Consider the following 24710-nt stretch of genomic DNA (forward strand, 5'->3'; position numbering starts at 1 on the left):
TACAAGCTGGCGTCATCTCTCTGCGCTACGCAGAGGTGCGCCGCTGTCCCGCCCTAACATATGGGGCTGCAAGGCTACGCTACACAGCGTCGCAGCCGCCCGATGAGAGCAAAGAGAGAATTACGTCATCTCTCCGCCCTCCCCTCTATGCATTCCCGCAAGCGAACGGCTCCCCTCACATTCCCGCCCTGAGACTGTAAGTACAGTGGGCACTGCGGAGGGACATGCATATTGTTTGTTTTACACTGGGACATTTAATAATATTTTTACACTGGGACATTTAGGGCCGGTTCACACTGCACCAATGTCAGAGTTCGGATGTGATTTGCACCGCACTGCAGTGCACATCACATGCGATCTCTGTGCGATGCGATTTCAGCCATAAAAATTGTATGGCTGAATTCACATCAAACTCGCACAGGACCCTTTTTTTTTTCGTAGCAGAAACGGATCGCATGGGTGTTCACACCCATGCGATCCGATTCCTGTCCGAGTTTGCAGATCGCACTGCGATATGCGAACTGATTTGGGGGTGTTGTTAACTTTTAAATGACACTCCCAGCAGTTCGCATAGGGCAATGTGAACTGCCGCAAAACTTGTGATGCGGGAACCCGCAATGGATTTGCAGGGTTCCCGCACTAACCGCTAACGCAGCACATCGCAATTACTCCTACCGGGCCTTGGAAAAATATTCTTCCACAAACCGGTCATTGGTGCCAAAAAGGTTGGGGACCACTGCATTATATAACTATAGCTTCAATATGTTTTGGTAAATACCTGGAAAAAAAAATTGCACCTGTGTCCAAATATTTAATTGACCTAATTGTTAGTGAAAGTAAAAGGAAATTCCAAATTTTGGGTTGTCCGTAGAACAGTAAAGAGGGGAAATCCTAAAATGAGGACATTAGTTCTGGTTACCCTGGTGACAACCAGACATTACCTTTGTTATTTGGAGGAATTTCGTCTCGCTTCCTGTTTTGGTTACGGGACAGGAAGTGAAGAGAAATCTCCCTGATTGTGACATAGATGATAAAAAAAAACTGTTTTTAACCCTCCCTGGCTCTATACAAAATGGGGGGGGGGGGGGGGGGGGGTTGCCTATAGTTCTACTTTCATGTTGTGTGTGGTGTATGTGTGTTTTATTTATTTATTTATATATATATATATATATATATATATATATATATATATATATATATATATATATATATTACACATTTTTTTTTTTTTTTTTTCTTTTATAATTTAGAGATTCTAAATTCCCTTTCTAACCAGTAATTTTTAATTTGTTCTTTCATTTCAGGCCTGAATCAGAAAGAACAGAAGAGGGTGTGGTTTGCTGATGGATTATTACCTAATGGGGAAGTTGCTGATACAAGTAAACTTGCTGCTGTTGGGAAAAAATCTGCACAGGATTCTGATGCAGCTTCCCCGCTCTCTCCGGACAGTGCCTTGGTGAGACTTGCTCCTGGTGCGATCCATTTACTGTAGTTTTGAGAGGCATTGTCCCTTTTGTACCAAAGTTTTTTTTCTTCTTTTTAAACATGGCTGTCCAGACCAAGTTTTAGCAGCGCTGGTATGTTTGACAATAACTGTAGCTGGCAGGTTGAAAACTACAAGCTGGCAGGTTCTTTATAATATAGAATAATAAAAGAAACCTACCTGCTTGCAGTCTTCCTTGAAATCTACACAGAGCTGTGCAAGTGCAGCTCGGTTTACATTTCGGCATAAAATTTGTGTGCTGGAATGACTCCTGCCCATGCACGGAAGTGACGTCTAATGCTGGCAAATAAAAATGGCTGCAGCACGGCACCCTGACGAAGCCGGGTAGAAGATGCTGGTGTCGGTGAGGGATGTTATGTTCGTTGAAGGAAGGGAAGTATTGTAGAGTTTAGCTCCACTCTAACCTCTTAAATCATGTACCTGGTACGATGGTCGGCTCTTTTAATAACAACTTGAGCGGCTTACCAGCCACTTAGTTGTTGTTGTTGTTGTTGTTGTTGTTGTTACAAGCAGCTGGAGAAGACGTCCTCCACTGTCCTCTCGCGGCCTTCTGCCGCTCGTTCGGGCTCCCCCATCCCACCTGGACATCTCGGCTACGAACTGGCATATCCGCCAGTTAGTCGGAGACCCGAAGAAAGCCAGGATCGGCCTTGATCAGGTCTCCAATATGGTAACCCGGAAGAGATGACATGACAACTTAACTGCGCCTTTTAAAAACAAAATTAATGGGGGGGCACCCCCCTGTCAGAACACAACAGCTCAGTGGGGGAGATCGCTGATCTAACTTTGCATGGTTATTGCAGCGGCTACGACCAGAGCTGTCAGTTTTACTGTTTGTGTGTATCGGGCTTTAAACTCCAACTATGACACCAGAAAAAAGGGAGATTTCTGTATATATAAGGGCACGGTAAGCCGGACCTTCAGAGCGCATGCGCCCATGGCGTCATCGACTGCATGCACTCTGAATATCTCCTAATATTCACAGTACTTGCAGGTAAACCTTTATTATAGGCTTTTCCTGTCGTTACGATTAGAAAATAAGACTTTACTTCCTCTTTAACCACTTCCCTACCGGCCCATAGTAAAATGATGTCCACAAAGAACCTCTGCCATTCAGAGTGGATGTCATATGACGTCCTGGGCTTTGTGGGGGGGATATCTGAATGATGCCTGCAGCTAGAGGCATCATTCAGATATCCTTCTCTTGTGCCGGCGATTCTGCACAACGTAAGAACGATCATAGCGGCGGTTCCGCCGCTAGATCGTTCTTACAGGCGGGGGGAGGGGACATCCCCCCCCTCCCGCCGCCATCCGGTGCTTCTCCGGGCTCTCCCGTGCCATCGGGGGCCCGGAGAAGAATCGTCCGGCGCTCGCAGGAAGCATAGAGATGACTGGTGACCAGATGGTCACCAGTCATCTCTATGACCGTCGGAGGACCCGGGCGCGATGTGATGACGTCACGCCCGGGTCCCCGTAAGTAAACAAAGCCGCGATTGCGGCTGCTAAGCAACGGTAAACATGAGATCTGTGAATTTTTTTTTCACGATCTCATGCTTTCAGGCCTGGAGGAGAGATGTGGGGTCTTATTGACCCTGCATCTCTCCATAAAGAGTACCTGTCACACACATTCCTATTACAAGGGATGTTTACATTCCTTGTAATAGGAATAAAAGTGATAATAAAAAAAAAAAGTGTAAAAAAAGAAATAAATATTTAAAAAAAAAAAAAGAAATACAATTTTTTTTTTTAACGCCCCTGTCCCCAGTAGCTTGCGTGCAGAAGCAAACGCACACGCAAGTCCCGCCGACGTATGTAAACGCCGTTTAAACCACATATGTGAGGTATCGCCGCGTGCGCTAGAGTGCCAGCAACAGTTCTAGTACTAGATCTCCTCTGTAAATCTAAACTGGTAACCTGTAAAAAAATTCAAAGCGTTGCCTATGGAGATTTTTAAGTACCGAAGTTTGGCGCCATTCCATGAGTGTGCGCAATTTTAAAGCGTGACATGTTGGGTATCTATTTACTCGGTGTAACCTAATCTTTCATATTTTACAAAAAAATTGGGCTAACTTTACTGTTTTATTTTTTTAATTCATGAAACAATTTTTTTCAAAAAAAAGGCGTTTGAAAAATTATTGCGCAAATACCGTGCAGAATAAAAGGTTTCAATGACCGTCGTTTTATTCCCTAGGGTATCTGCTAAAAAAACATTTATAATGTTTGGGGGTTCTGCGTAATTTTCTAGCAAAAAAATGATGATTTGTACATGTAGGAGAGAAGTGCCAGAATTGGCCCGGTATGGAGGTGTGTATAAAAGCCCTGTATGGAAGTGGTTAAAGAAGACAATACAGTGTTAAAAAATTGTTTGAATACATTATTTTTTTATTTTTTTTCCGCAGCTTGTTTTTCATTTGTGATCCTATAATAGAAAAACCTGGGCAGTATATATTTATTAAAACAATGTACAAAATAAAAGCTTTCTATGTCCTTAAACTTTTTTTTGTTTAAGGCTGGGTTCACACTGTTGCAATGTCGGACATGGCATGTGATTCGCACCGCACTGCTGTGCAAATGACATGCAATGCCAATTCAGCTAGCAGATTGTTTGGCTGAATTTGCATCGCATTCGGACCAAAGTCGAGCAGGACCACCCCCCCCCCCCCCCTTTTTTTTTTTTTTCACACCCATGTGCGACTTCTATTCTTGTCTGAATTCACAGTTCGTACTACGATATGTGAACCGATCTGGGGGTATCATTTACTTTGTATTGAGACCCGCAGCGGTTCGGATAGGGCAGTGTGAACTTCCTGCTAGTTGTATGTGATGCGGGAACCCTCACTGGGTTTGCACGGGTTCTCGCATCACAGCAGTGTGAACCGAGCCTAAGTGCCCTTTAACACGTACAGACAGTATGTCCGTATTTCATCCATCCGTTTTTGGATGAAATACGGACATGCATGTATCTTTATGGGATAGCGGGTTCATCCGCTGACACCTGATGTCATCGGTCCCCGCTGTGGTCCGATTCTGCAGACAGAGGAAAATCCTATTTTTCCATTCGTCATCGGATGGGGTGAACACGGACAGACGGTCTGTGTTCATCCGATTCCCTCCCCATGGGGGGGAGCTGAGATCTGACAGGGCGATCTCTGCATAGTGTGCGGGGACCGCCCTGTCATCTACCAGCTCAACAGGGATAAACGGAGCGATGCCCGCTGAGCAAGCAGATAAGAAAGGTACGGATCCTCACAGAATCCGTATGTGGGAAAGGGCCTTAAAAGTTATGTAGGTTAGCAAAATGGTGGTTGTTGTCAAATTTACAGTGCTTACAGATACTTGTGAACTTGTTCTGTTCATCTAGACTTCCACCACCTCTGGTCATGGAGGTTTGTTTGCATCATTGCTTTAAAGGTTTTAGTGCCTGTATTTCTTCTTTTAGAATGTTTAGCATTCCAAATATAAATACTATTTTGTATTGGAGCTGGAAAATATGCAGCTTGGTATTAATGGCTTTTTATTTTCTTTCAGCAAGTTGCTGGCCTTTTCCAGGACAATACAGAGCCATCTGATTCACCTGAAAAGTCGAGTACCTCTGAAGTGTGTGAAGAGCAGGTACCTGTCTCTGAGGAAGCACCTAGCACCTTTAGTGTTTCCTCACCAAAAGATTATCGAATGCTGTGTGGGATCGATAAAAGCGTTGGCAGGGAGATGAGTCTTATTCCGGATGATGAGTTGGGCCTTCCGCCTCTTCTGTTGACAAGTGGAGAAAGTGGAGGTAACTGTTATCTGACATTGAGTGATATATTATGGTTGGGGAAGAGTAAAGGTGTGGCCATACAGTTCGATTTCTGTAGTTCAACTACATGCAAACAGTTGCTCCTGGACTATTGTATTGTATTGTATACTATTGTATCCAATCAGATGCAGCCACTGTTTGGCTGAAAATGTTCCAGCTTCCTAGTTCGACAAAAGGTCGATTGAACAGTTGACTGTTGATTGATTGGAAATTGCCTGGCAGGGCCACACATTCTGCTCAGTGTGTGCCTAGCATAGGTCTAATGCAGACCACACACTTTACAACCTGTGTTTGCAATCTTCTTTTAGATCCAACAAGAATACGGCCTTCCTAATTGGATACAATAAGTGATCACACTCGTAGTAATTTGAACACTTCCTGCAGCTCGAGGTTGCAAAGCTTTGCAGGCTCATTTACAAAAATAAATACATTTTACATTTTTTTTTTTCTGCAAAAATGTGCAATGTTGCAAAAATGTTTTTTGTATTTTTTTTTTTTCAAAAGGTGAACTTGGCCTTTACATCTAATGGATATTATGTTGTAATTTTTTTTTTTTACTGCCGTTTACTTTTACTTTTAGAGTTAAAGTGATTGTAACGTCTGGTTTTGGTTTTTTAGTTAAAAATAACAAGCATGATTTAGTTGCTTGCCCTGTGTAATGGTTTTGCACAGAGCAGCCCTCCTCTTCTGGGGTCCCTCTCCGGTTCTTCTGGCCCCTCCCTCCTGTTGATTGTCCCCACAGCAAGCAGACACAGAGCCACGGTCCCGCACCCTTTCTCTTCTCATTGGCTGGCTGACTGATTTTGTTTGATAGCCGTGGCAACCAATGGTGCCACGCTGCTGTCTCAGCCAATGGGGAGGGGAGTCCCAGGCAGCCGAGACACTTCTGCAACATTGCTGGTTCTAGATAAACCTTAGAAAAGTATTAGAGGGGCTGAGGGGGCTGTTGCACCCAAAAATGGAACTTCCGCTTTTAGTACTGGTGACGTCCTGACATGCCACATTTGGTATATCCTTTTTTTGGGGGGGGGGTACCCAATTTTGACAGGCACCCAGCTCCCACTTCCTCTCATGGCGCCAGAAGGAAGGTCACCTCTCCATCATCCCTCCCTGCAATCTTCTTGGACACATCACAGGTCCCAGAGATTGCCCGGCCATTCACAACGCGTGACTCGCGCATGTGCAGTGCGCATCCGAATGTGAAACCAAAGCTTGCCGCCCACACCTTTACCACATACTATTCTGAAAAGAAAAGCAAAAGTTGATAAGGTAGTACAAAGTGCGGTAACCAGTGGGATCTTTTTGTTAAACTTGGTTTATTTGCTCATCTGATTAAAATGGATGAAATTAAAAGTAAACCTGTTTAAAAAAATAAATTGGAGACCTATTTTATTATATGCAATGGCATAATTCAGTATGCTAGTTTTTACGTTGTATGGAAATGTGATATTAGGCCCACCTTAACCTGGGAATTTTATATCTTTTGTTTCAGAGGCACTAGTGGAGATCAGTCCTACTCATGCAGGAGTAATGATGCTTTTAAATGAAGATGGGCCCAATCCATTGACCTTCATTTTAAATGCAAACTTGCTTGTGAATGTCAAGATAGTAACTTGTAAGTAACAACTCGGTGTCCTCTTCTTTACACTTGCCATACTTATAGGTGCCAAATATATTGAAAAAAATCTTGTGTTTTTGTATTTTTGCTTGTTCAGGTGCTTCAGACAAATGCTGGTTCTTTGCTACAAATGGATTACATGGCTTGGGCCAGCCAGAAATTGTAGTCGTTTTAAAATGTTTGCCAGATGAAGACATTGTCCCTAAGGATATATTTAAACTTATGGTGGTCATCTACAAAGATGCACAGAAAGGTAACAGTACATGTGTACACATGTTTCAATATAACCTCAACCTGTCTTATTCTTGTGTCAAAGGTAGAATGCTGAATATATTCCCAGGGTTCAGGTAGAAGGTACAATTAAAATGAACCTATGTATATTTTTTTTTAACAGGAAAATATATAGGCAATTTGGACAATATCACATTTACAGAAAGCTTTCTGGGTAGTAAGGATCATGGCGGAGTCCTATTCTTTACACCGACTTTTCAAGAGCTCAGCGGATTGCCTGTTCCCAACAGTCCTTTCTTGTGTGGAGTTCTTATTCAGAAAATGGAAGTACCCTGGGCGAAAGTTTTTTCCATTCGCTTGATGCTGAGATTGGGAGCTGAATATGCTGGTAAGCTTTGTGTACCATACTTTGACGTTGATACCAGCCACGAAAGGGTTTATAAAGAATGTAATAATCATTGCCTAGCTGCCCCAGCTAATTTTAGTTTGTGTATATGCGTTGGTTAACTTGACTGTGTGTGTTTGTTTTTTTTTTTTGTTTTTTTTTAGTTTAACAGCTTATCATATATTTTTTTTCAACTTTTTAAATAATTTATGTTTTTGTTAGTTATTGACTGGCACAGTTGACAACTTTTAGTTCTGCTGGAGGATGTTTATGAATGCACCCTCAGCACAGACATCTGGCAGAGAAATGTTAACGTGGGAAGGGTTAAAAGTATAAGACAGATAAAGATGTAGTGCTGTAAATACATTTCTTGCTTTTTTGGGTCCACTCACACCTGATTTTGTTGAGGTAACACGTGTGTTAAAATTTTTTTTTTTACTGCACCCCATTAACTTTCATTGGGCCCCAACACAATCTGCTTTAATTTTTCTTTAACAGTCTTTGCACTTTGGGGATGCATTGGGGTGCTATTCAAAATGACTGGCATTTCAGTGTGTTACGGCATGCTTAGTGTTAACATAAGTTAAAATCACACACATGTTCTGCCATGGCGCATGTAACACATGTTGTGTCAATGGGTCCTAGGGGAATAATTGTTGTGGCAAACTCTTAAATTGATGCTGTGATTACCTTGCATAATGATTATGTTTTTAAAGTAGTTCTAAAAGCAGAAGGTTGTTTATCTTGATGCATTTATGCCTCATGCATTAGGATAAAAAAAACTTGGCTGTCCAGGACTCTCCCTCCTGATTGGCTGAGACACAGCAGGGGGCGCCATTGACTCCCACTGCTGTCAAAGTCGGTGAGCCAATGAGGAGAGGGGGGGGGGCTGAGCCGCTTACCGTGTCTGAATGGACACAGTGCAGCGGCTCGGATGCCCCCAAAGCAAGCTGCTTGCTGTGGGGGTACTTGGCATGAGGGGAGGACCAGAATCGCTGGCAAGGGACCCCAGAAGAGATTGATCTGGGCTGCTCTGTGCAAAACCACTGCAGAGAGCAGGTGGCTATATAACGTGTTTTATATATTTTAACAAAACAAAAACAAGACTGGTAATATCGATTTCCCCCCCCCCCCCCCTTCTTTTTTTTTTTTTTTTTTTTTTTTTTTTTTATGAAATTGTATTCATCTTTCAGAAAATGATAAATACAATATCCATGACGCACCTTGTACAAAGTATAATAGTTATAAACATCCTCAGCCAGGTTACATGTGAACAAAATATAATGCATCAATAAAACCAGTCTTTTTTTTATTTTTTTTATTATTATTATTTTTATTATTATTATTTTTATTATTTAAATATAAATATTTAAAAATAATCCTTTGCCTGTTTTTTTGATTATGTATGGAGTTGGAGAGCAAAAAGAACAAAGAAAATAAACGAAACCTAATACTTTATGAAAATAATGCACTCCACCATGCTGTGAATACTCAAGTAAACTCTGTGCTACTTCTGTGTACAATTATCCCCATTCTGTCCAGTTACTTACTTGGGTTACTTTGCCACAGTGGCGTCACTAGGGTTGGTGTCACCTGGTGCAGTAAAAAATGGTGTCACCCCCACCCACCTATTTTCGAGTTGACATCCCTGCGTTGGCGTGCATTTTTGAGGTGCTTTTGGGCTAGAAATGGCACCTGTAAAGCACCTGAAAAACGCCTGCCCTCCAGTCCCAGTGTGAAAGCCAGAGGGGTGGTGCGCTGGCAGGACGTTAAAAAAAAAAAAAAGTCCTGCCAAAGCGTCTGAAAAGTGCTTCAGCAGCGGCGCTACACGGGCGCATTTAACCCTTTATTCGACCGCTAGCAGGGTTAAAAGTGCCCCATTAGTGGTTGAATAGCGCTGCTAAAACTACGGTAAAGCACCACTAAAACTAGCAGCATTTTACCGTCAATGCCTGCCCATCCCAGTGTTGAAAGCAGCCTTAGAGGATAATGGCTCAGTCCCTAGGAACAGTAATGGATAATGGCCAACAAGCCATCTTACCAGACCCAGCAAAACTGAAACAATGATTCCTCTGGCTGGACGTTCACTCTCTCTGGGTTGCCCGGGCTGACTCTAGTCAGTAGTGTCTTTCTCCCTCTGGTGGTGCGGGTACAGCGCGGCTTTCTCTCTGGTGGTGCGGGTACAGCGCGGCTCCCTCTCTGGTGGTGCGGGTACAGCGCGGCTCCCTCTCTGGTGGTGCGGGTACAGCGCGGCTCCCTCTCTGGTGGTTCTAGGCAGCGTGGCTTTCTCTGGCTTCTCCCAGCAGTCCTCTCTTTTTCCTTTCTCCCTGTAGCACTCATTCCCTCAGCTTTTTCCCTGGTTCCAGGCTTTCTCCCCTCACCCCCCCATCAGAGTGCATTCTGGGGGCTGTAGCCTGCTGGGGCTGCCAATCTTCTGCCAAACTATATGTCCCATGATGCTCTGCTAGTCTCTTCTGATTTGATCTGCTGTGGCCAATGGAGGGGAGAGAGACTGGCAGCGATCTAGGTGATGAACCAGATGATTATATATACCGATCTGTGTACAGCAGCACCCCCCATCCCCCCGTGATCAGAGCCGCACAGGGCGCCGGACACAAACACTCCTCACACCAGCTCTGGGCAACTTAGGTGTAACAGGGTGGCGGATACCATACCCACTCCCCCGTCATCACAGCAGCTCACCTCAGGCGGACATCCGCCCGTCCGTTACCGCACCAGCTCAGGTACACCCGGGCGGCAGCTGGAGAGGTCCCAGTGTGCAGCAGAAGCTGCGCCGCCTGGGCAGAAAATAGCTAGTGAGAGGCTCTGCAGTAGTAAGGAAAACACAGGCCAGGTGCGTTGGGTTTTCCGACTGAAAAACAAAATAAAAACTTTTGCGACTCTTGGGATGGTGGCGCCCGGGTGCGGACTGCACCTCCCGCTCCCACCTGGCAACACCACTGCTTTGCCACCCCCACACATACTACACCTCTATGTCCCCAGATACTGATGTAATCCACCCAGCCCATATTCTTTCAAACTTTTTAGGGCAATCCCTAGAGCTATATGTTAGTTTGTACATTGGCAATGCTCTCTTAAATAGTTCCTCTCAAAATTGAAGAGATGGAGAGACTGGATCTTTCCATCTCAGAGCCAACAATTTTTTTTGGCATAAAAAGACAATCCTTGGGGTTTTCTGGGAACTGGTTGTATCCTCCTCAAAATCCCCCAAGAGGCATCTAGCTGGAGAGTAGATATTTGGGAGAGCCAATTTTTCCTCTAAGAATTTGAGGATTGCCGCCCATAATCTCCCCACTAGCGGGCAGAGCCAAATCATTTGAAAATTATTTCTTACGGCAGCATTGCATCAAATATGTGCGTCTTAAAGTCGCAGCTACTTTAAATTGGTTCCTGCACTGCTTTTGTGCTAAATTTCATGTGACTTGAGTGCCATAGACTGCAGTGTAATCAAGTCACACGAAAGTCACACCTGAATGTTATACATGCAACAGTTGTCCATTATCATTGGTCAAAGTCGCATTCCAAGTCACATCCATCCACAGTTGCATCAGTTTTGACCTATATTATTTTTGACATTTATAGGTTTTCATGATCCCTTTGCCATATTGGCTCCTGGTGCTGTAGCATTGTATTGTCTGTGTATTGTTGTCACGGTTTGTGACTACTGTTTGTATCTATTAATTGTTTAAATATAGCAATAAAACATAAAAAAAATTAAGTTGCATCCCAAAGTCGTGCAACTTTGAAGTCGTACAAGTGTGAATAAAGAGCCACACATTACCTGAGCCTAGCCAAAAGATGTTTAATTGCAGTAATTCTTTTTATTTTTTTTCTTAAAGTGTACCCTTCTCCTATAACGAGTTACAGACTCCGAAAATCTGTATATGGAGAGATTGGACATACTATCATTAATTTATTAACTGTAAGTACTGATGTTTTTTGTATGTTAACACATGTTTTCGTGTGTGTGTGTGTGTGTGTGTGTGTGTATATATATATATATCTATCTATCTATCTCTCTATCTATCTCTAGATAGATAGATAGATAGATAGATAGATAGATAGATAGATAATCTCCTAGTTGGTGTCCTACTGGTGGTTGTCTTTATTTTTTATTTTTTTCCAGGACCTTAGAAATTACCAATATACGATCCCACATGTAGATGGTTTAGTAATTCACATGGAAATGGGCAAAAGCTGCATAAAGATCCCATCGTGGAGACACAACGAGGTATATACAATTTTGTATCAAACCAATACTCTACTATATATGTATAGTATTAGTACAGTGTTCTTTTGAGGTGTGTAAAGGAATATCACTTTACAGGGTTGTGATGATTGTGTGTAGGGTTAGCTTGTTTCATGACCGACACTTCTAGCGCTCTTCTATAACTTTTTCCACAGGAGTGTTTGAAAGAATGCCCTATTCTGAGACATAAAACAAATCTGGAGTATCTGCAGGGTAGATGCAGTCCAGTAGCTCTGTATTTGAAAATAGTATTATGTGCTCCATCATACTTGAAAAGGATGCTGATTTCTTTCTACCTTGTCTCTTTGTGATGGATCATTTGTTAAAGCAGAGTTCCACTAGTTTTTGTGTTTATTAAAAAGTCTGCAGTTACAAAAAGCGTAGCTGCTGACTTTTAATAAACCCACACTGTAGCAATGTGGCTCCCGGCATTACAAGTGTGGGCACTGCTTGCGGCTTCACAGCTCAGTGCGCACTGCACATGCGCAATGTCCCAGAATATTGCAGGGAGGGAATAGCAGAACTTGCGCTCGAGTCACCTAGGTGGCCTGTGCGGAAGTGGGCACAGGGTACCTGCCAAGACTTGGTACCTGCTCCCCCCCCCCAAAAAAAAAGACATGTCAAATATGGAATGGAAGGGGTTGCGGAGTGCTTAACCACTTAAGGACCTTGCCTGTTTTTCATACTGTGTTTACAAGTTTAAAACCGTTTTTTTTTTTTTTGCTAGAAAATTACTTGGAACCCCCAAACCTTATATTTTTTTTTTCTAACACCCTAGAGAATAAAATGGCGGTCATTGCAATACTGTTTGTCACATTGTATTTGCGCAGCGGTCTTGCAAGCGCACTTTTTTGGGAAAAAAATGTACTTTTTTTAATTAAAAAATAAGACAACAGTAAAGTTAGCCCAATTTTTTTTATACTGTGAAAGATAATGTTATGCCGAGTAAAATGATACCCAACATGTCACGCTTGTGGAATGGAGTCAAACTTTTACTCTTAAAAATCTTCATAGGCGACGTTTAAAAAATTCTATAGGTTGCCTATTTTGAGTTACAGAGGAGGGCTAGGGCTAGAATTATTGCTCTCGCTCTAATGATCGTGGCGATACCTCACTTGTGCGATTTAAACACCGTTTTCATATGCAGCGCTACTCACGTATGTGTTCGCTTCTGCGCGCAAGCTCCTCGGGATGGGGCACTTTAAAAAAAAAAATTGTTTTCTTATTTATTTTAATTGATTTTATTCATTTTTACACTGTTTAAAAAAAAAAAGGGTCACTTTTATTCCTATTACAAGGAATGTAAACATCCCTTGTAATAGGAAAAAAACATGACAGGTCCACTTAAATATGAGATCTGGGGTCAAAAAGACCTCAGATCTCATATTTAAACTAGAATGCAAAAAAAAATAAAAAATTGTCATTTGAAAAAATGACAACAGAAAAATGTGCCTTTAAGAAGCATGGGCTGAAGTGACGTTTTGACGTCGCTTCCGCCCTGCTATGCTATGGAGACGGGTAGGGGCCATCTTGCCCTCACTCGTATCCCAGCCAAGCAGCGTGAAGCACCCGATTGCCTCCGCCACTACTGACGGCTCCAGTAAGCGGCGGCGGGAGGTGGGGGCTCTCTCCTGCCGCCGATAACGGTGATCTTGCGGCGAATCTGCCGCGGAGACCACCGTTATAGTTTACAGGACCGGCCACGTTAAATATGAATATCTTGGTTGTGGCAGCGGCTGCTGCCGTTACCGAGATAATTCTTTTTTTTTTTTTTTGTAGATCAGCAGTGTATTGTGAGTGTAGACATGGCAGGCGGGAATATTGGGGACGCCACATTAATGTTTGTTCCGAAACACACCAGGTTTCCTCCATTTGGATCTGAATTCCAAAAGTGTATTTTTGTTGTGTAAAAACATGCTGGTGCACGGAATAAATGAGAACTGTGCTGTGTAGATTCCTAACTATATGGGTATTCTTTTTATAGATACTTAAGGTAATTCATTCGTGCAATGAACACGTCATTAGCATCGGTGCCAGTTTCAGTATGGAGGCAGATTCTCACCTGGTCTGTGTACAAAACGACGATGGAATTTACCAGACACAAGCGAGCAGTGTTCCTGGCCAATCACGCCAAGGTGAGGACTGAATGATTAGTATATAAAGTCACCAATCCTGAAACACAAGTTGATAGAACTACTAATAACATGTTATGCATTATAGATGCATCCTGTCATATTTTTATTCAGTGACAGCTAGGTTCCCTTTGCCAACTGTTTTACACACTGGAAAGTTTTCTGATTTCTTTTAGAAGAAATCGCAACTTACAACAATGCTTTTACAGTGAACCTGTCAGGAAACTAACAGTTTAGATTTTGTTTCTGTGGACATAAACCTATTTATAAGTTACCTCACTGTAAAGAACTTTTATTTATTTTTTTACAGTCATCAATTAGATTATACCTGCATACATACCGTATTTATTGGGGTATTGCGCGCTCCGGCGTATAGCGCGCACCCCTAAAGTGGACCCGACATTCCTGTAAAAAAAACATTTTTATTACATTTTACTACTTACAGTTTTGGTGTCTTGCGCGGTGGCCTCGTTGGGTCCGGCGTCCGTCTGCGGCTTCGGGTGTCCCCTTCGTCGGGTCCGGCGTCCTTCTGCGGTGTTTTCCCCGATTTCCCGCACCGAGGTTGAACACTGCGCCGGCATATACCGAGCGCAGTACACTCGGGTTAAGTGGGGCAGGCTCGGCTACTCTTGCGCTCACGTCCTGGACGTCCAGGACGTGAGCGTGAGAGGGGCCGAGCCTGCCTGACTATACACGAGTGTACTGCGTTTGGTATATGCCGGCGCAGTGTTCAAACTCGGCGCGGGTATCTGCGTATATCGCACACCCACGATTTTGCCCTGATTTTCAGGGCAAAAAAGTGCGCGGTATACGCCGATAAATACGGTATAAATAATATAGAAAGTACAGGCCGGCAACTCAACAGCTTCTCCATAGAAAATATTTATTAAAGCATTACAGCAGTAACATCATCCAAAGCTGACACGTTTTGGCCTTAGGCCTTCATTTTATTTTATTTCAGTATTTAAATGGCGCCATCAATTTACGCAGCGCTTTACATATATATTGTACATTCGCATCAGTCCCTACCCTCAAGGAGCTTACAACCTAAGGTGCATCAAAGCAGGCTGTATGTTAAAGCTGAAGTTTTAATCTGTGTAAATGTTGCCTTCCCTGGTTCCATTGCTTACCTTATTTCGGTGATGTTTGTGCTTCTTTATGAAACTCAGGAAGCTCATGACTGGTGGGAGGGGCCAGCAGGAGGTGTACATAACTTCCTGAAAACATCACAGCACCCGACCTCAGGACTTTTCTCAAGAACCCTCAGTCCTCATGCAAGCATTGGGCTGGCTCTTGGGAGGAGTTCTACAAATATCAAAATGTCTTGAGGGGAATGTTCTTCAGGGGTGGGTGTTCCTAGGCAGAGTGCATTTGCACTAGGTAATGCTACTTTCCTAGATTTGAAAAATAAATAAAATCCAATGAGGAAGATGCTGGCTAGGGACAGTAAGGCTGGGGAGGAGCGAGCCAGATGATGATGGATGTCCTGCAGCCAGGGGATGAGGTGGACTCTATCTGACTTGCTGATGTACACTGAGAGAAGCTCACAGTATGCAGTTAAATTCATTTCAGTTCAGGAGAGGAGCCTGTACAACTCTGCAAGAGAAGCTAAGGTTTGAGTTCAGCTTTATACGTCAGCAGAGCGGCATGGCTGGGCATAAGCACGTACAGGTACGTTGCCTTTAAGAGCCCAGCCGTGGGTCGCGCGCGCCACCGCCGGTACGCTCGCGACCCGGTTCTGAGCTCTGTGGCCTCGCCCGCAGGACCTGATCGTCGCCGGTGTCTCGCGATCGAGTCACAGAGCTGAAGAACGGGGAGAGGTAAGTGTAAACAAACCTTTCCCTGTGCTTCCTAGTGTCAGTGATCGTCTGTTCCCTGTCATAGGAAACGACGATCAGTGACGTGTCACGCCAGGCCACGCCCCCTACAGTAAGAATCACACCTCAAGGCACACTTAACCTCTACAGCGCCACCTAGTGGTTAACCCCATTCACTGCCAGTGTCATTTTCACAGTAATCGGTGCATTTTTATAGCACTGATCACTGTAAAAATGACAACGATCCCAAAAATGTGTCAAGTGGCCGCCATAATGTCGCAGTCACAATAAAAATCGCTGATCGCCGCCATTACTAGTAAGAAAATAATTAATAAAAATGCCATAAAACTATCCCCTATTTTGTAGACGTTATAACTTTTGCGCAAACCGATCAATAATCGCTTATTGCGAATTTTTTTTTTTTTTTACCAAAAATATGTAGAAGAATACATATATCGGCCTAAACTGAGGGAAAAAAGTTTTTTTTTATATATATATTTTGGGGGATAATTTATAGCAAAAAGTTAAAAATATTGAATTTTTTTCAAAATTGTCGCTCTATTTTTGTTTATAGCGCAAAAAAATAAAAACGGCAGAGGTGATCAAATGCCACCAAAAGAAAGCTCTGTTTGTGGGGAAAAAAATGACAATTTTGTTGGGGAGCCACGTCACACGACCGCGCAATTGTCGGTTAAAGCAACGCAGTGCCGAATCATAAAAAGTGGCCTGGTCCTTTAAGCTACAAAATGGTCCGGGACTTAAGTGGTTAAATATCAGAACATACTACAAAATAAAGCAAAAGTGAAGTATACAAATAGACCAGTGAAGAATGATTTATAGCATGTGCAGTAAATTATTTTAACGTGATTGTCAACGATCACCTTCTAAAAAAAACACATTTTGTTTGAAATAGAAATGAACGGCAAAACATTTGTGTATAGATACACACACACACACACAAAAAAAGGAAAGTTTTTTTTTTTTAAGTGATCACATTCCCTCTGTTCTCAGCTGCATAAGAGCTGGGAGGAGGAGAAGCAGCAGCAGGACACTGAGCTTCCCAGTGAATGGTTATGCAGGGGGGTGCGTCAGGACATGTCTGATCATTGAAGGAGTTCCCAGCACAGCTAGAGAACTGACCACAGTGGCCCAGATTCAAGAAGCAATTGCGCCCGTGTAACCATAAGTTACACGGCGCAATTGCTTACTTGCTCCGGTGTAACGAGTGCTCCTGATTCAGGAACCTCGTTACACCAACTGCAGCCTAAAATCTGCGCGGCATAAGGCACTTATGCCTCGCAGATTTTAGGCTGCATTCTTGTGCTTGCCGCTAGGGGGCGCTCCCATTGTGATCAGCGTGTAGTATGCAAATTGCATACTACCACTGATTCACAAGCTTGCGCGGGCCCCGCGCAAGCCAGGTACGGAGTTTCCGTACGGCAACTTTAGCGCAAGGTTGCCCCTTCTAATAGTAGGGGCAGCCAATGCTAATGTATAGCCGGCCTTCCCGCGCCGTGAAATTTGAATTTCACGGCGTTTGCGTAAGTGATTCGTGAATGGCGCTGGACGACATTCACGTTCACTTTGAAGCAAATAACGTCCTTGCGACGTCATTTGCCGCAATGCACGTCGGGAAAGTTTCCCGACGGAGCATGCGCTGTACGCTCGGCGCGGGAGCGCGCCTAATTTAAATGATTCCCGCCCCCGGCGGGATCATTTAACTTGCGCGCGCTTACGCCGGGCAAATTTGACGGCGCGCCCTCGCAGTTGACGGAGCTACTGCTCCGTGAATCGAGGGCAGCGCAAAATATTTGCGGGGGCGCAGGGCAAAATCGTTGCCCTGCTCCCCCGCAAATATAGCGCAAGCTATGCTGAATCTGGGCCAGTGTGTTTCTCATGCTTAATGTGGTCAGTTGTTAATAGGAAGGCAGAGGGACTGGCAGGATCAGCAGGGATTTCACACAAAGGAAGCAATACAAAGGGCACAGGATACCTTTTCATACAAGTTCATACAAGTACATGGTACAGCAGGAACACGTCAGGAATATGAAATGTTGGAGTAACAAACGCTTTAAGGGACCGGACACTGACTGCATGGTGTGAACTAGAACCATTGGAATACATGGGAAAACACTGTGCATGCATTTTTAGTGCAGAAAAAATGTACACGAAACTGTACAGACCTGCGTATGGTGTGACCTGTCCCTAAAGCAAAAGAAAGTGTGGCGTCATTCTTCAGTAAGTCTACATTGTATACAACTGTGTAACTCTGAGAATACAGGAAAGGGGCTTAGTATGTAATGAGCCAGCGCAGGAGGCACTCAAGTCTCTACTGGCTTCCATTTTGTCTTTTGTGATCTGTGCTGTATATGGGTCTCTTTACAGCTGTCATTGGCCATTGAGAGCGCTCTACATTCAGATACAAAGCAGTTCAGGACTTATAGGGGTTTATTTACTAAAGCTGGAGATTGCAAAATCAGTCTTCTGCAGAGAAACCCATCCGCTTCTAAACTTGGCTTGTTCAATTAAGCTTTGGCAAGAAAACCTGGAAGCTGATTGGTTTCTATGCAGAAGTGAACTTTGACTTTGAACTCTCCAGCATTAGTAAATAAAGCCCATAGTCTTGCAGTTTACTGTGCAGCTCCTGCAACATGATGCCGAGGGGAACCATGGGCCCACCCTTATTGTATTCTGATTACTAGCAAATGTCGGACATGGACAACAAATATGGATTGCTATAAAACAACCTGATAGTTTCCTACCCTTCCCCCACTCTAACCAAAACAAAAAAGGCTGCTTTGACTGGAGTGCCACTTTAACCACTTAAGGACCGCCTCCTGCACATATACGTTGGCAGAATGGCACGGCTGGGCACAAGCACGTACCTGCAAGTCCTCTTTAAGTGCCCAGCCGTGGGTCCTAAGTATTATCACTGAACACTGTATTCGTGTTACTAGCAGTGTCAGTGTAAATTGGTGACCCTCCCAGACAGTGGGGTTAATTTACTGAAGGCAAATTGTCTGTGCACTGCAAGTACAGTCAGTCGCTGTAGATCTGATGGGGACATACAAGGAGAATAAAAATAATAATTTTCTCTTGCACATGATTGGATGATGGAAATCAGCAGCGCGTCCCCTCATTTTAGAGCTTCACCTCACATCTACTGCAACTGCACTTGCAATACACTTGCAAACCAAGTGTCTGTTAGGGTCAGATTGCCCACCACACTATCAGTCGCCGCTGATCACCGCCATTACAGCGTAGCGTCTATAGCTGCATACGTTCTAGTATGTATACCGTAGTTTGTAGATGCTTTAACTTTCACACAAACCAATTAATATACACTTACAGGCGGTCCCCTAGTTACAAACATCGGACTTACAATCGACTCCTATTTACAAAGAGAGAGAAACAACAGGAAGTGAGAGGAAATCTACCCCTAGGAAGGGAAATTCACTCCTGTAAGCGTTATTATGGGGAGAAAAGCTACCTCCACTGAAGCTTTATCACCAAGGCTTGTTTCTACAACAACCCAACATTTTCAAGATCCCAATTGTCATTGGGACAGAAAGTGAGGTGACATTTTCTGAACAGGGGCACAGACAGCAAAACAAACATTACAGGGGTGTTAACCCTTCCATATGCTATCCAAAATGCTTAAAAATCGTTTTTTGGGCTGGAGCTACACTTAAAAAATGTACCTGTTCCGACTTACAGATTCAACTTAAGAACAAACCTGCAGAACCTATCTTGTTTGTAACTCGGGGACCACCTGTATTGGGATGCAGTGGAACCTTGGATTTAGGGCTGCAACTAAAGATTATTTTCATAATCGATTAGTTGGCCGATTTTATTGTTTCGATTAATCGGATAATAGCCTTAAATTTAAAATTTTTTTTTTTTTTTTGGGCCAATTTGTTGTTGGGCAGATTACAAAACACAAATTGATGCAAAAACACATTTCATGCTTTTCTGCAGCTTCTCCATTGAAGTATATTGAACCTTTAAAAAACAAAATGGCACCGTTTTGCGTTAAAAAATCCTCGCCCTTTCCAAATACGCAGCAGCTGAAAAAAATCGTGGCTGTGAACGTGTCCCATAGGAAAACATGTAAATGAACTGTAGTGTGTTTCTGCAAAAAGCACCAAAAAAACAGGTGTGTGACACAGGTCTGAGATTTTTAGTAACATAATGGGGATAAAAAAACAAAAATAAGTACAATAAGAGCAAATAATCGCTACTGTAAGGGGTTCATTTTTTTTACTGTGGGACAGTGAAAGTAATGTTTACCGTAGCGATTTTGCTTTTTTGTACTATAAAGGGCTGATTTTAGTTTTTTTAACCCCATTATGTTACTGGCCGATTAATCGATTATGAAATGAACTGATTACAATTTTCATAATCGATTAGTTGTCGATTAATCGATTAGTTGTTTCGGCCCTACTTGGATTACAAGCATAATCTGTTCCAGAAGAATGCTTGTAATCCAAAGTACTCGCATATCAAAGCGAGTTTCCCCATTAAAGTCAATGGAAACAAAAATAATTTGTTCCGTATTGACTTCAATGGCATGCAATACCGCATGCAGCCAGAGGCGGGCGGGCCGGAGAGCCTCGGAAATGGCGAAAAGGCCCAAGGACAATTCTGCTGACCTGGCAAACCTTGGAAAGACTTTGTTCCAGAGATTTGCCGAGGTCAGCCGAGCTGTCCTCGGGCCTTTTCATGCATTTCCAAACAGCGCTGATCGGCTGTGATTGGCGATGTTCGGCTCTGTTTGGCTCCGACACCCCCCCCACCTCAGGCCAAATGCGGTACTGCAGGCCCCATTAGCTTGAGACAACACTTGCAAACTGAGACAGAATTCTTTTAAAAAAGTTGCTTGTCTTTCAAAAAGCTTGTTAACTGATTTACTCGTAAACCGATGTTCCACTATATTTGTATTTTTTTACCAGAGACATGTAGCAGAATACATTTGGCCTAAATCTATGAAGAAATCAGATTTGTTTTATTTATTTTTATTGGATATGTTTTATAACAAAGTAGAAAATATCGTTTTTTCAAAATTTACATTATTTTTTTTGTGTAAAAAAAAAAAAAAAAAAAAAATAGTGCTTAAATACCATGAAAAGAAAGCTCTGTTTGTGTAAAAAAATTATATAAATTTAATTTGAGTACAGTGTTGCATGACTGCACAATTGCCAGTTAAAGTAGCACAATGCTGAATAACTAAAAAATAGTCTGGTCATGAAGGGGGTAAAAACATCCGGTGGTCATGTGGTTAAAGAGGGGTGATAACCCTTTCCTATGCTATCCAAAAGGCTTAAAACCCGTTTTTTTGGCTGGAGCTACACTTAAAAAATTTACCTGTTTTGACTTACAAGCAGATTCAACTTAAGAACAAACCTACAGACCCTATCTTGTTTGTAACCCGGGGACCGCCTGTATTGGGATATGCTCGTAATCCAAAGTACTCGCATATCCAAGCGATTTTCCCCATTGAAGGCAATGGAAACGAAAATAATTTGTTCTGCATAGACTTCAATGGCATGCAATACCGCATGCGGCCAGAGGCGGGGGGCGCAGGAGAACTTCCGAAATGGCCGAAAAGGCCCAAGGACACTTCGGCTGACCTCGGCAAACCTTGGAAAGACTTTGTTCCCGAGATTTGCCGAGGTCAACCGATCTGTCCTCGGGCCTTTTCATGCATTTCCGATAGGCTGCGCTCGGCTCCGGCGCCCCCCCCCACCTCAGGCTAAATGCGATACTGCAGGCCCCATTAGCTTGATTTCTGCTTGTTTTGCGAGACAACACTCGCAAACCGAGTCAGAATTCTTTAAAAAAAAAGTTGCTCGTCTCTCAAAAAGCTTGTTAACTGAGTTACTCGTAAACCGAGGTTCCACTGTATTTGTATTATTTACCAAAGACATGTAGCAGAATACAATTGGCCTAAATCTATGAAGAAATCTTCTTCTTTTTTTTTTTTTTTTTTTTTTTTATCCGATATGTTTTATTATAAAGTAGAAAATTATTGTTTTTTTTAAAAAAAAAATATTTTTTTTTGTTTGTGTAATAAATAAATAAATAAATAAAAAAAACAATAGTGATCAAATACCATGAAAAGAAAGCTCTGTTTGTGTAAAAAATAATATATAATTTTATTTGCGTACAGTGTTGCATGACTGCACAATTGCCAGTTAAAGTAGCACAATGCTGAATAACTAAAAAATAGTCTGGTCATGAAGGCGATAAAAACATCCGGTGGTCATGTGGTTAAAGAGCTAACTAACGTGCAAAAATTCCTAATAGTTATGTGTTACCTCTATTTCTGAAACCAAGGGATGTATACACTTTCTTTTAGAAGATCTTGAACGTGCTCCAGTGGGTAAAAGGGGCAAACTGGCTCAAATACGGGAGGTAAGGGGAATATTGAGCTCAGAGTTGGGCTTTACGGATTAGGATATGGACTAAAATTAAGGCACTTTCCAGAATTGTTTCATTTAAGCACTTGCCGCCCACCCACCGTCAAATGACGGCTGGGCGGTTTGACTCTCATTCTGGGTGGACGTCATATAATGGGCGCCCAGAACGACCTTTTTCGCGTGCCCCCAGGGGAGTGCAGGGTGGCGATTGCTGCCGCACCATGTCGCTAGGACACGTTGAGACCCCCCGATCTGTGTAAAGAGCAGCAGCCGCATCACATAAACACGGAGATGCCAATAATCGTCTCTCCTCGTCTCACATTGACAAAGTGTGAGGAGAGGAGAGCCGAACAGCGGCATCTCCTCACAGGGGACAGCTAAGTATGTAATTTAAGCGCCCGCAACCCGGTCCGAAGCTCCGTGACCGCGGGACCCGCGGACTCGATCGCCGCTGGAGTCCCGCAATTGGTCTCCGTTGCTGAAGAACGAGGAGAGCTGTGTGTAAACACGGCTTCCCCGTTCTTCACTGTAGTGCTGTCATTGATCGTGTGTTCCCTTATATAGGGAAACACAATCAATGACGTCACATGTCCAGCCCCGCCCCCCTACAGTTAGAAATACATATGAGGTCACACTTAACCCCTTCAGCACCCCCGGGTGGTAAACTCCCAAACTGCAATTGTCATTTTCACAGTAAAAAATGCATTTTTATAGCATTTTTTTGCTGTGAAAATGACAATTGTCCCAAAAATGTGTCAAAATTGTCCGATGTGTCCGCCACAATGTTGCGGTCACGAAAAAAATCGCTGATCGCCGCGATTAGTGGTAAAACATTTTTTTTTATAAAAATGCAATAAAACTATCCCCTATTTTGTAAACTATCCCCAATCGATAAACGCTTATTGCAATTTTTTTTTTACCAAAAATAGGTAGAAGAATACGTATCGGCCTGAACTGAGGAAAAAAAAAAATATATTTTTTTTTATATATTTTGGGGGATATTTATTATAGCAAAAAGGAAAACATATTGCATTTTTTTCAAAATTGTCGCTCTATTTTTGTTTTTTAGCGCAAACAATAAAAACCGCAGAGGTTATCAAATCCCACCAAAGGAAAGCTCTATTTGTGGGAAAAAAAGGACGCCAATTTTGTTTGGGAGCCACGTCACACGACCGCGCAATTGTCAGTTAAAGCGATGCAGCGCCGAATCGCAAAAACTGGCCGGGTCCTTTACCTGCATTTTGGTTCAGGGCTTAAGTGGTTAAGCTTTCCTGTGGAATCTCACTTTATTTGCATTTTGTCATCAGCGACAATTTTATTGTAACTCGCAACAACCTAAAGCTTTTTGTGTAGAGGTGACTTGGCATGATGGTGATCTTGAACGTACAAATTGTAGTATATGATGCCAAAGATTGCTTTGGAACCATCTGAATTATAAAACCACAATGCTTTTCAACATGGTAATTTTTAATTTGGTAGCGATTTTTGCAGTATAAAGTATAGATGATAAAATCCCTGTGCAGCAATATGGGAGAGGAGCACTTGTTTTCCCTCTCTGCAGAGTGGGTTTTTGTTTCCACCACTAACATTGTATTATTTTAATTGTTTTTCTTTCACAGTTACTGGAGCAAGTTTTATTGTTTTCAATGGTGCTCTGAAAACGTCATCTGGCTTCCTTGCCAAGTCTAGCATAGTAGAAGGTACGTACACACCTAGATTTTTGTTTAGGATTTCATGCATTTTTTTTTTTTTTTTCAAATAAGGCAGCCATTTGATGCGTTTTGCATGAGAAAGTAAAACGCTAAAGTACCGAGCTTAAAAAGGTTCGAAAACCCCCCTCATATTATATGTTTTGTTGGTTTCCAATTGCAGAGAAGTTCCCATAACCTCTATAGGAAACAGACTTAAAATGATTTAAACTGGTTCTGAAGTTTAATTAAACACTTTGGTTAAACTCAGATTGGAAAAGGTAAAACAAATATGTGCAAAGTTCCGCCTCTTGGGCTCCATGTACACATCTAGCAACTGCTCCTAAATGATTAAACCTGACAGACAATAACCCACGTCTAAAACGTCCGTTTTTGTCGCGTTTTCAAGCAGTGTTTTGCCGCGTTTGCATTTAGAAGCGCTTATAAAACAAAAAACCCAAAAACGAAGAACGCCTATAAACGAAAACGCGGCTAAATGACGGTGCCGGGTTTGGCGTCTGAAATGTGGAAATCTCCGGCGTCTGAACTCATTTTTTTGCTTTCAAGAAACGCTGTTAAAAGCAACTGCCTTAAAACGACTGTTAACGAGACTGTGTACATGGTCACATACGATAACATTGAATGAGTTCAGGGACAGTTGAAAAAAGCGTCCAAGTACCTCTGAACGTGCGTTTAACCACTTAAGGACCGCCTGCTGCACATTTACGTCGGCAGAATGGCATGGCTGGGCACATGCACGTAACGGTACGTCCTGTGCTAGTGCCCAGCCGTGGGTCGCGGGCCCGCGTCCCGGTCCGAAGCTCCGTTACAGGGACCCGCGGACCCGATC

At 42.9% G+C, this 24710-nt stretch overlaps 1 protein-coding gene across 2 annotated transcripts in view; it reads left to right on the plus strand.

Annotated features, from left to right (window-relative positions):
* Positions 1–24710, plus strand: part of ZFYVE16 (zinc finger FYVE-type containing 16) — a 74752-nt gene that overhangs the window by 39288 nt on the left and 10754 nt on the right. For both annotated transcript variants that reach the window (XM_040341591.1, XM_040341593.1), the window contains 9 exons: positions 1305–1456; positions 5033–5279; positions 6793–6915; positions 7016–7171; positions 7313–7537; positions 11395–11477; positions 11682–11786; positions 13789–13939; positions 23792–23872. In XM_040341591.1, the coding sequence (XP_040197525.1) occupies positions 1305–1456; positions 5033–5279; positions 6793–6915; positions 7016–7171; positions 7313–7537; positions 11395–11477; positions 11682–11786; positions 13789–13939; positions 23792–23872 (1323 nt within the window). The remainder of the gene's footprint in view (positions 1–1304; positions 1457–5032; positions 5280–6792; positions 6916–7015; positions 7172–7312; positions 7538–11394; positions 11478–11681; positions 11787–13788; positions 13940–23791; positions 23873–24710) is intronic.

This window comes from Rana temporaria, chromosome 1 (assembly GCF_905171775.1).
Source record: "Rana temporaria chromosome 1, aRanTem1.1, whole genome shotgun sequence".
NCBI lineage: Eukaryota > Metazoa > Chordata > Amphibia > Anura > Ranidae > Rana > Rana temporaria.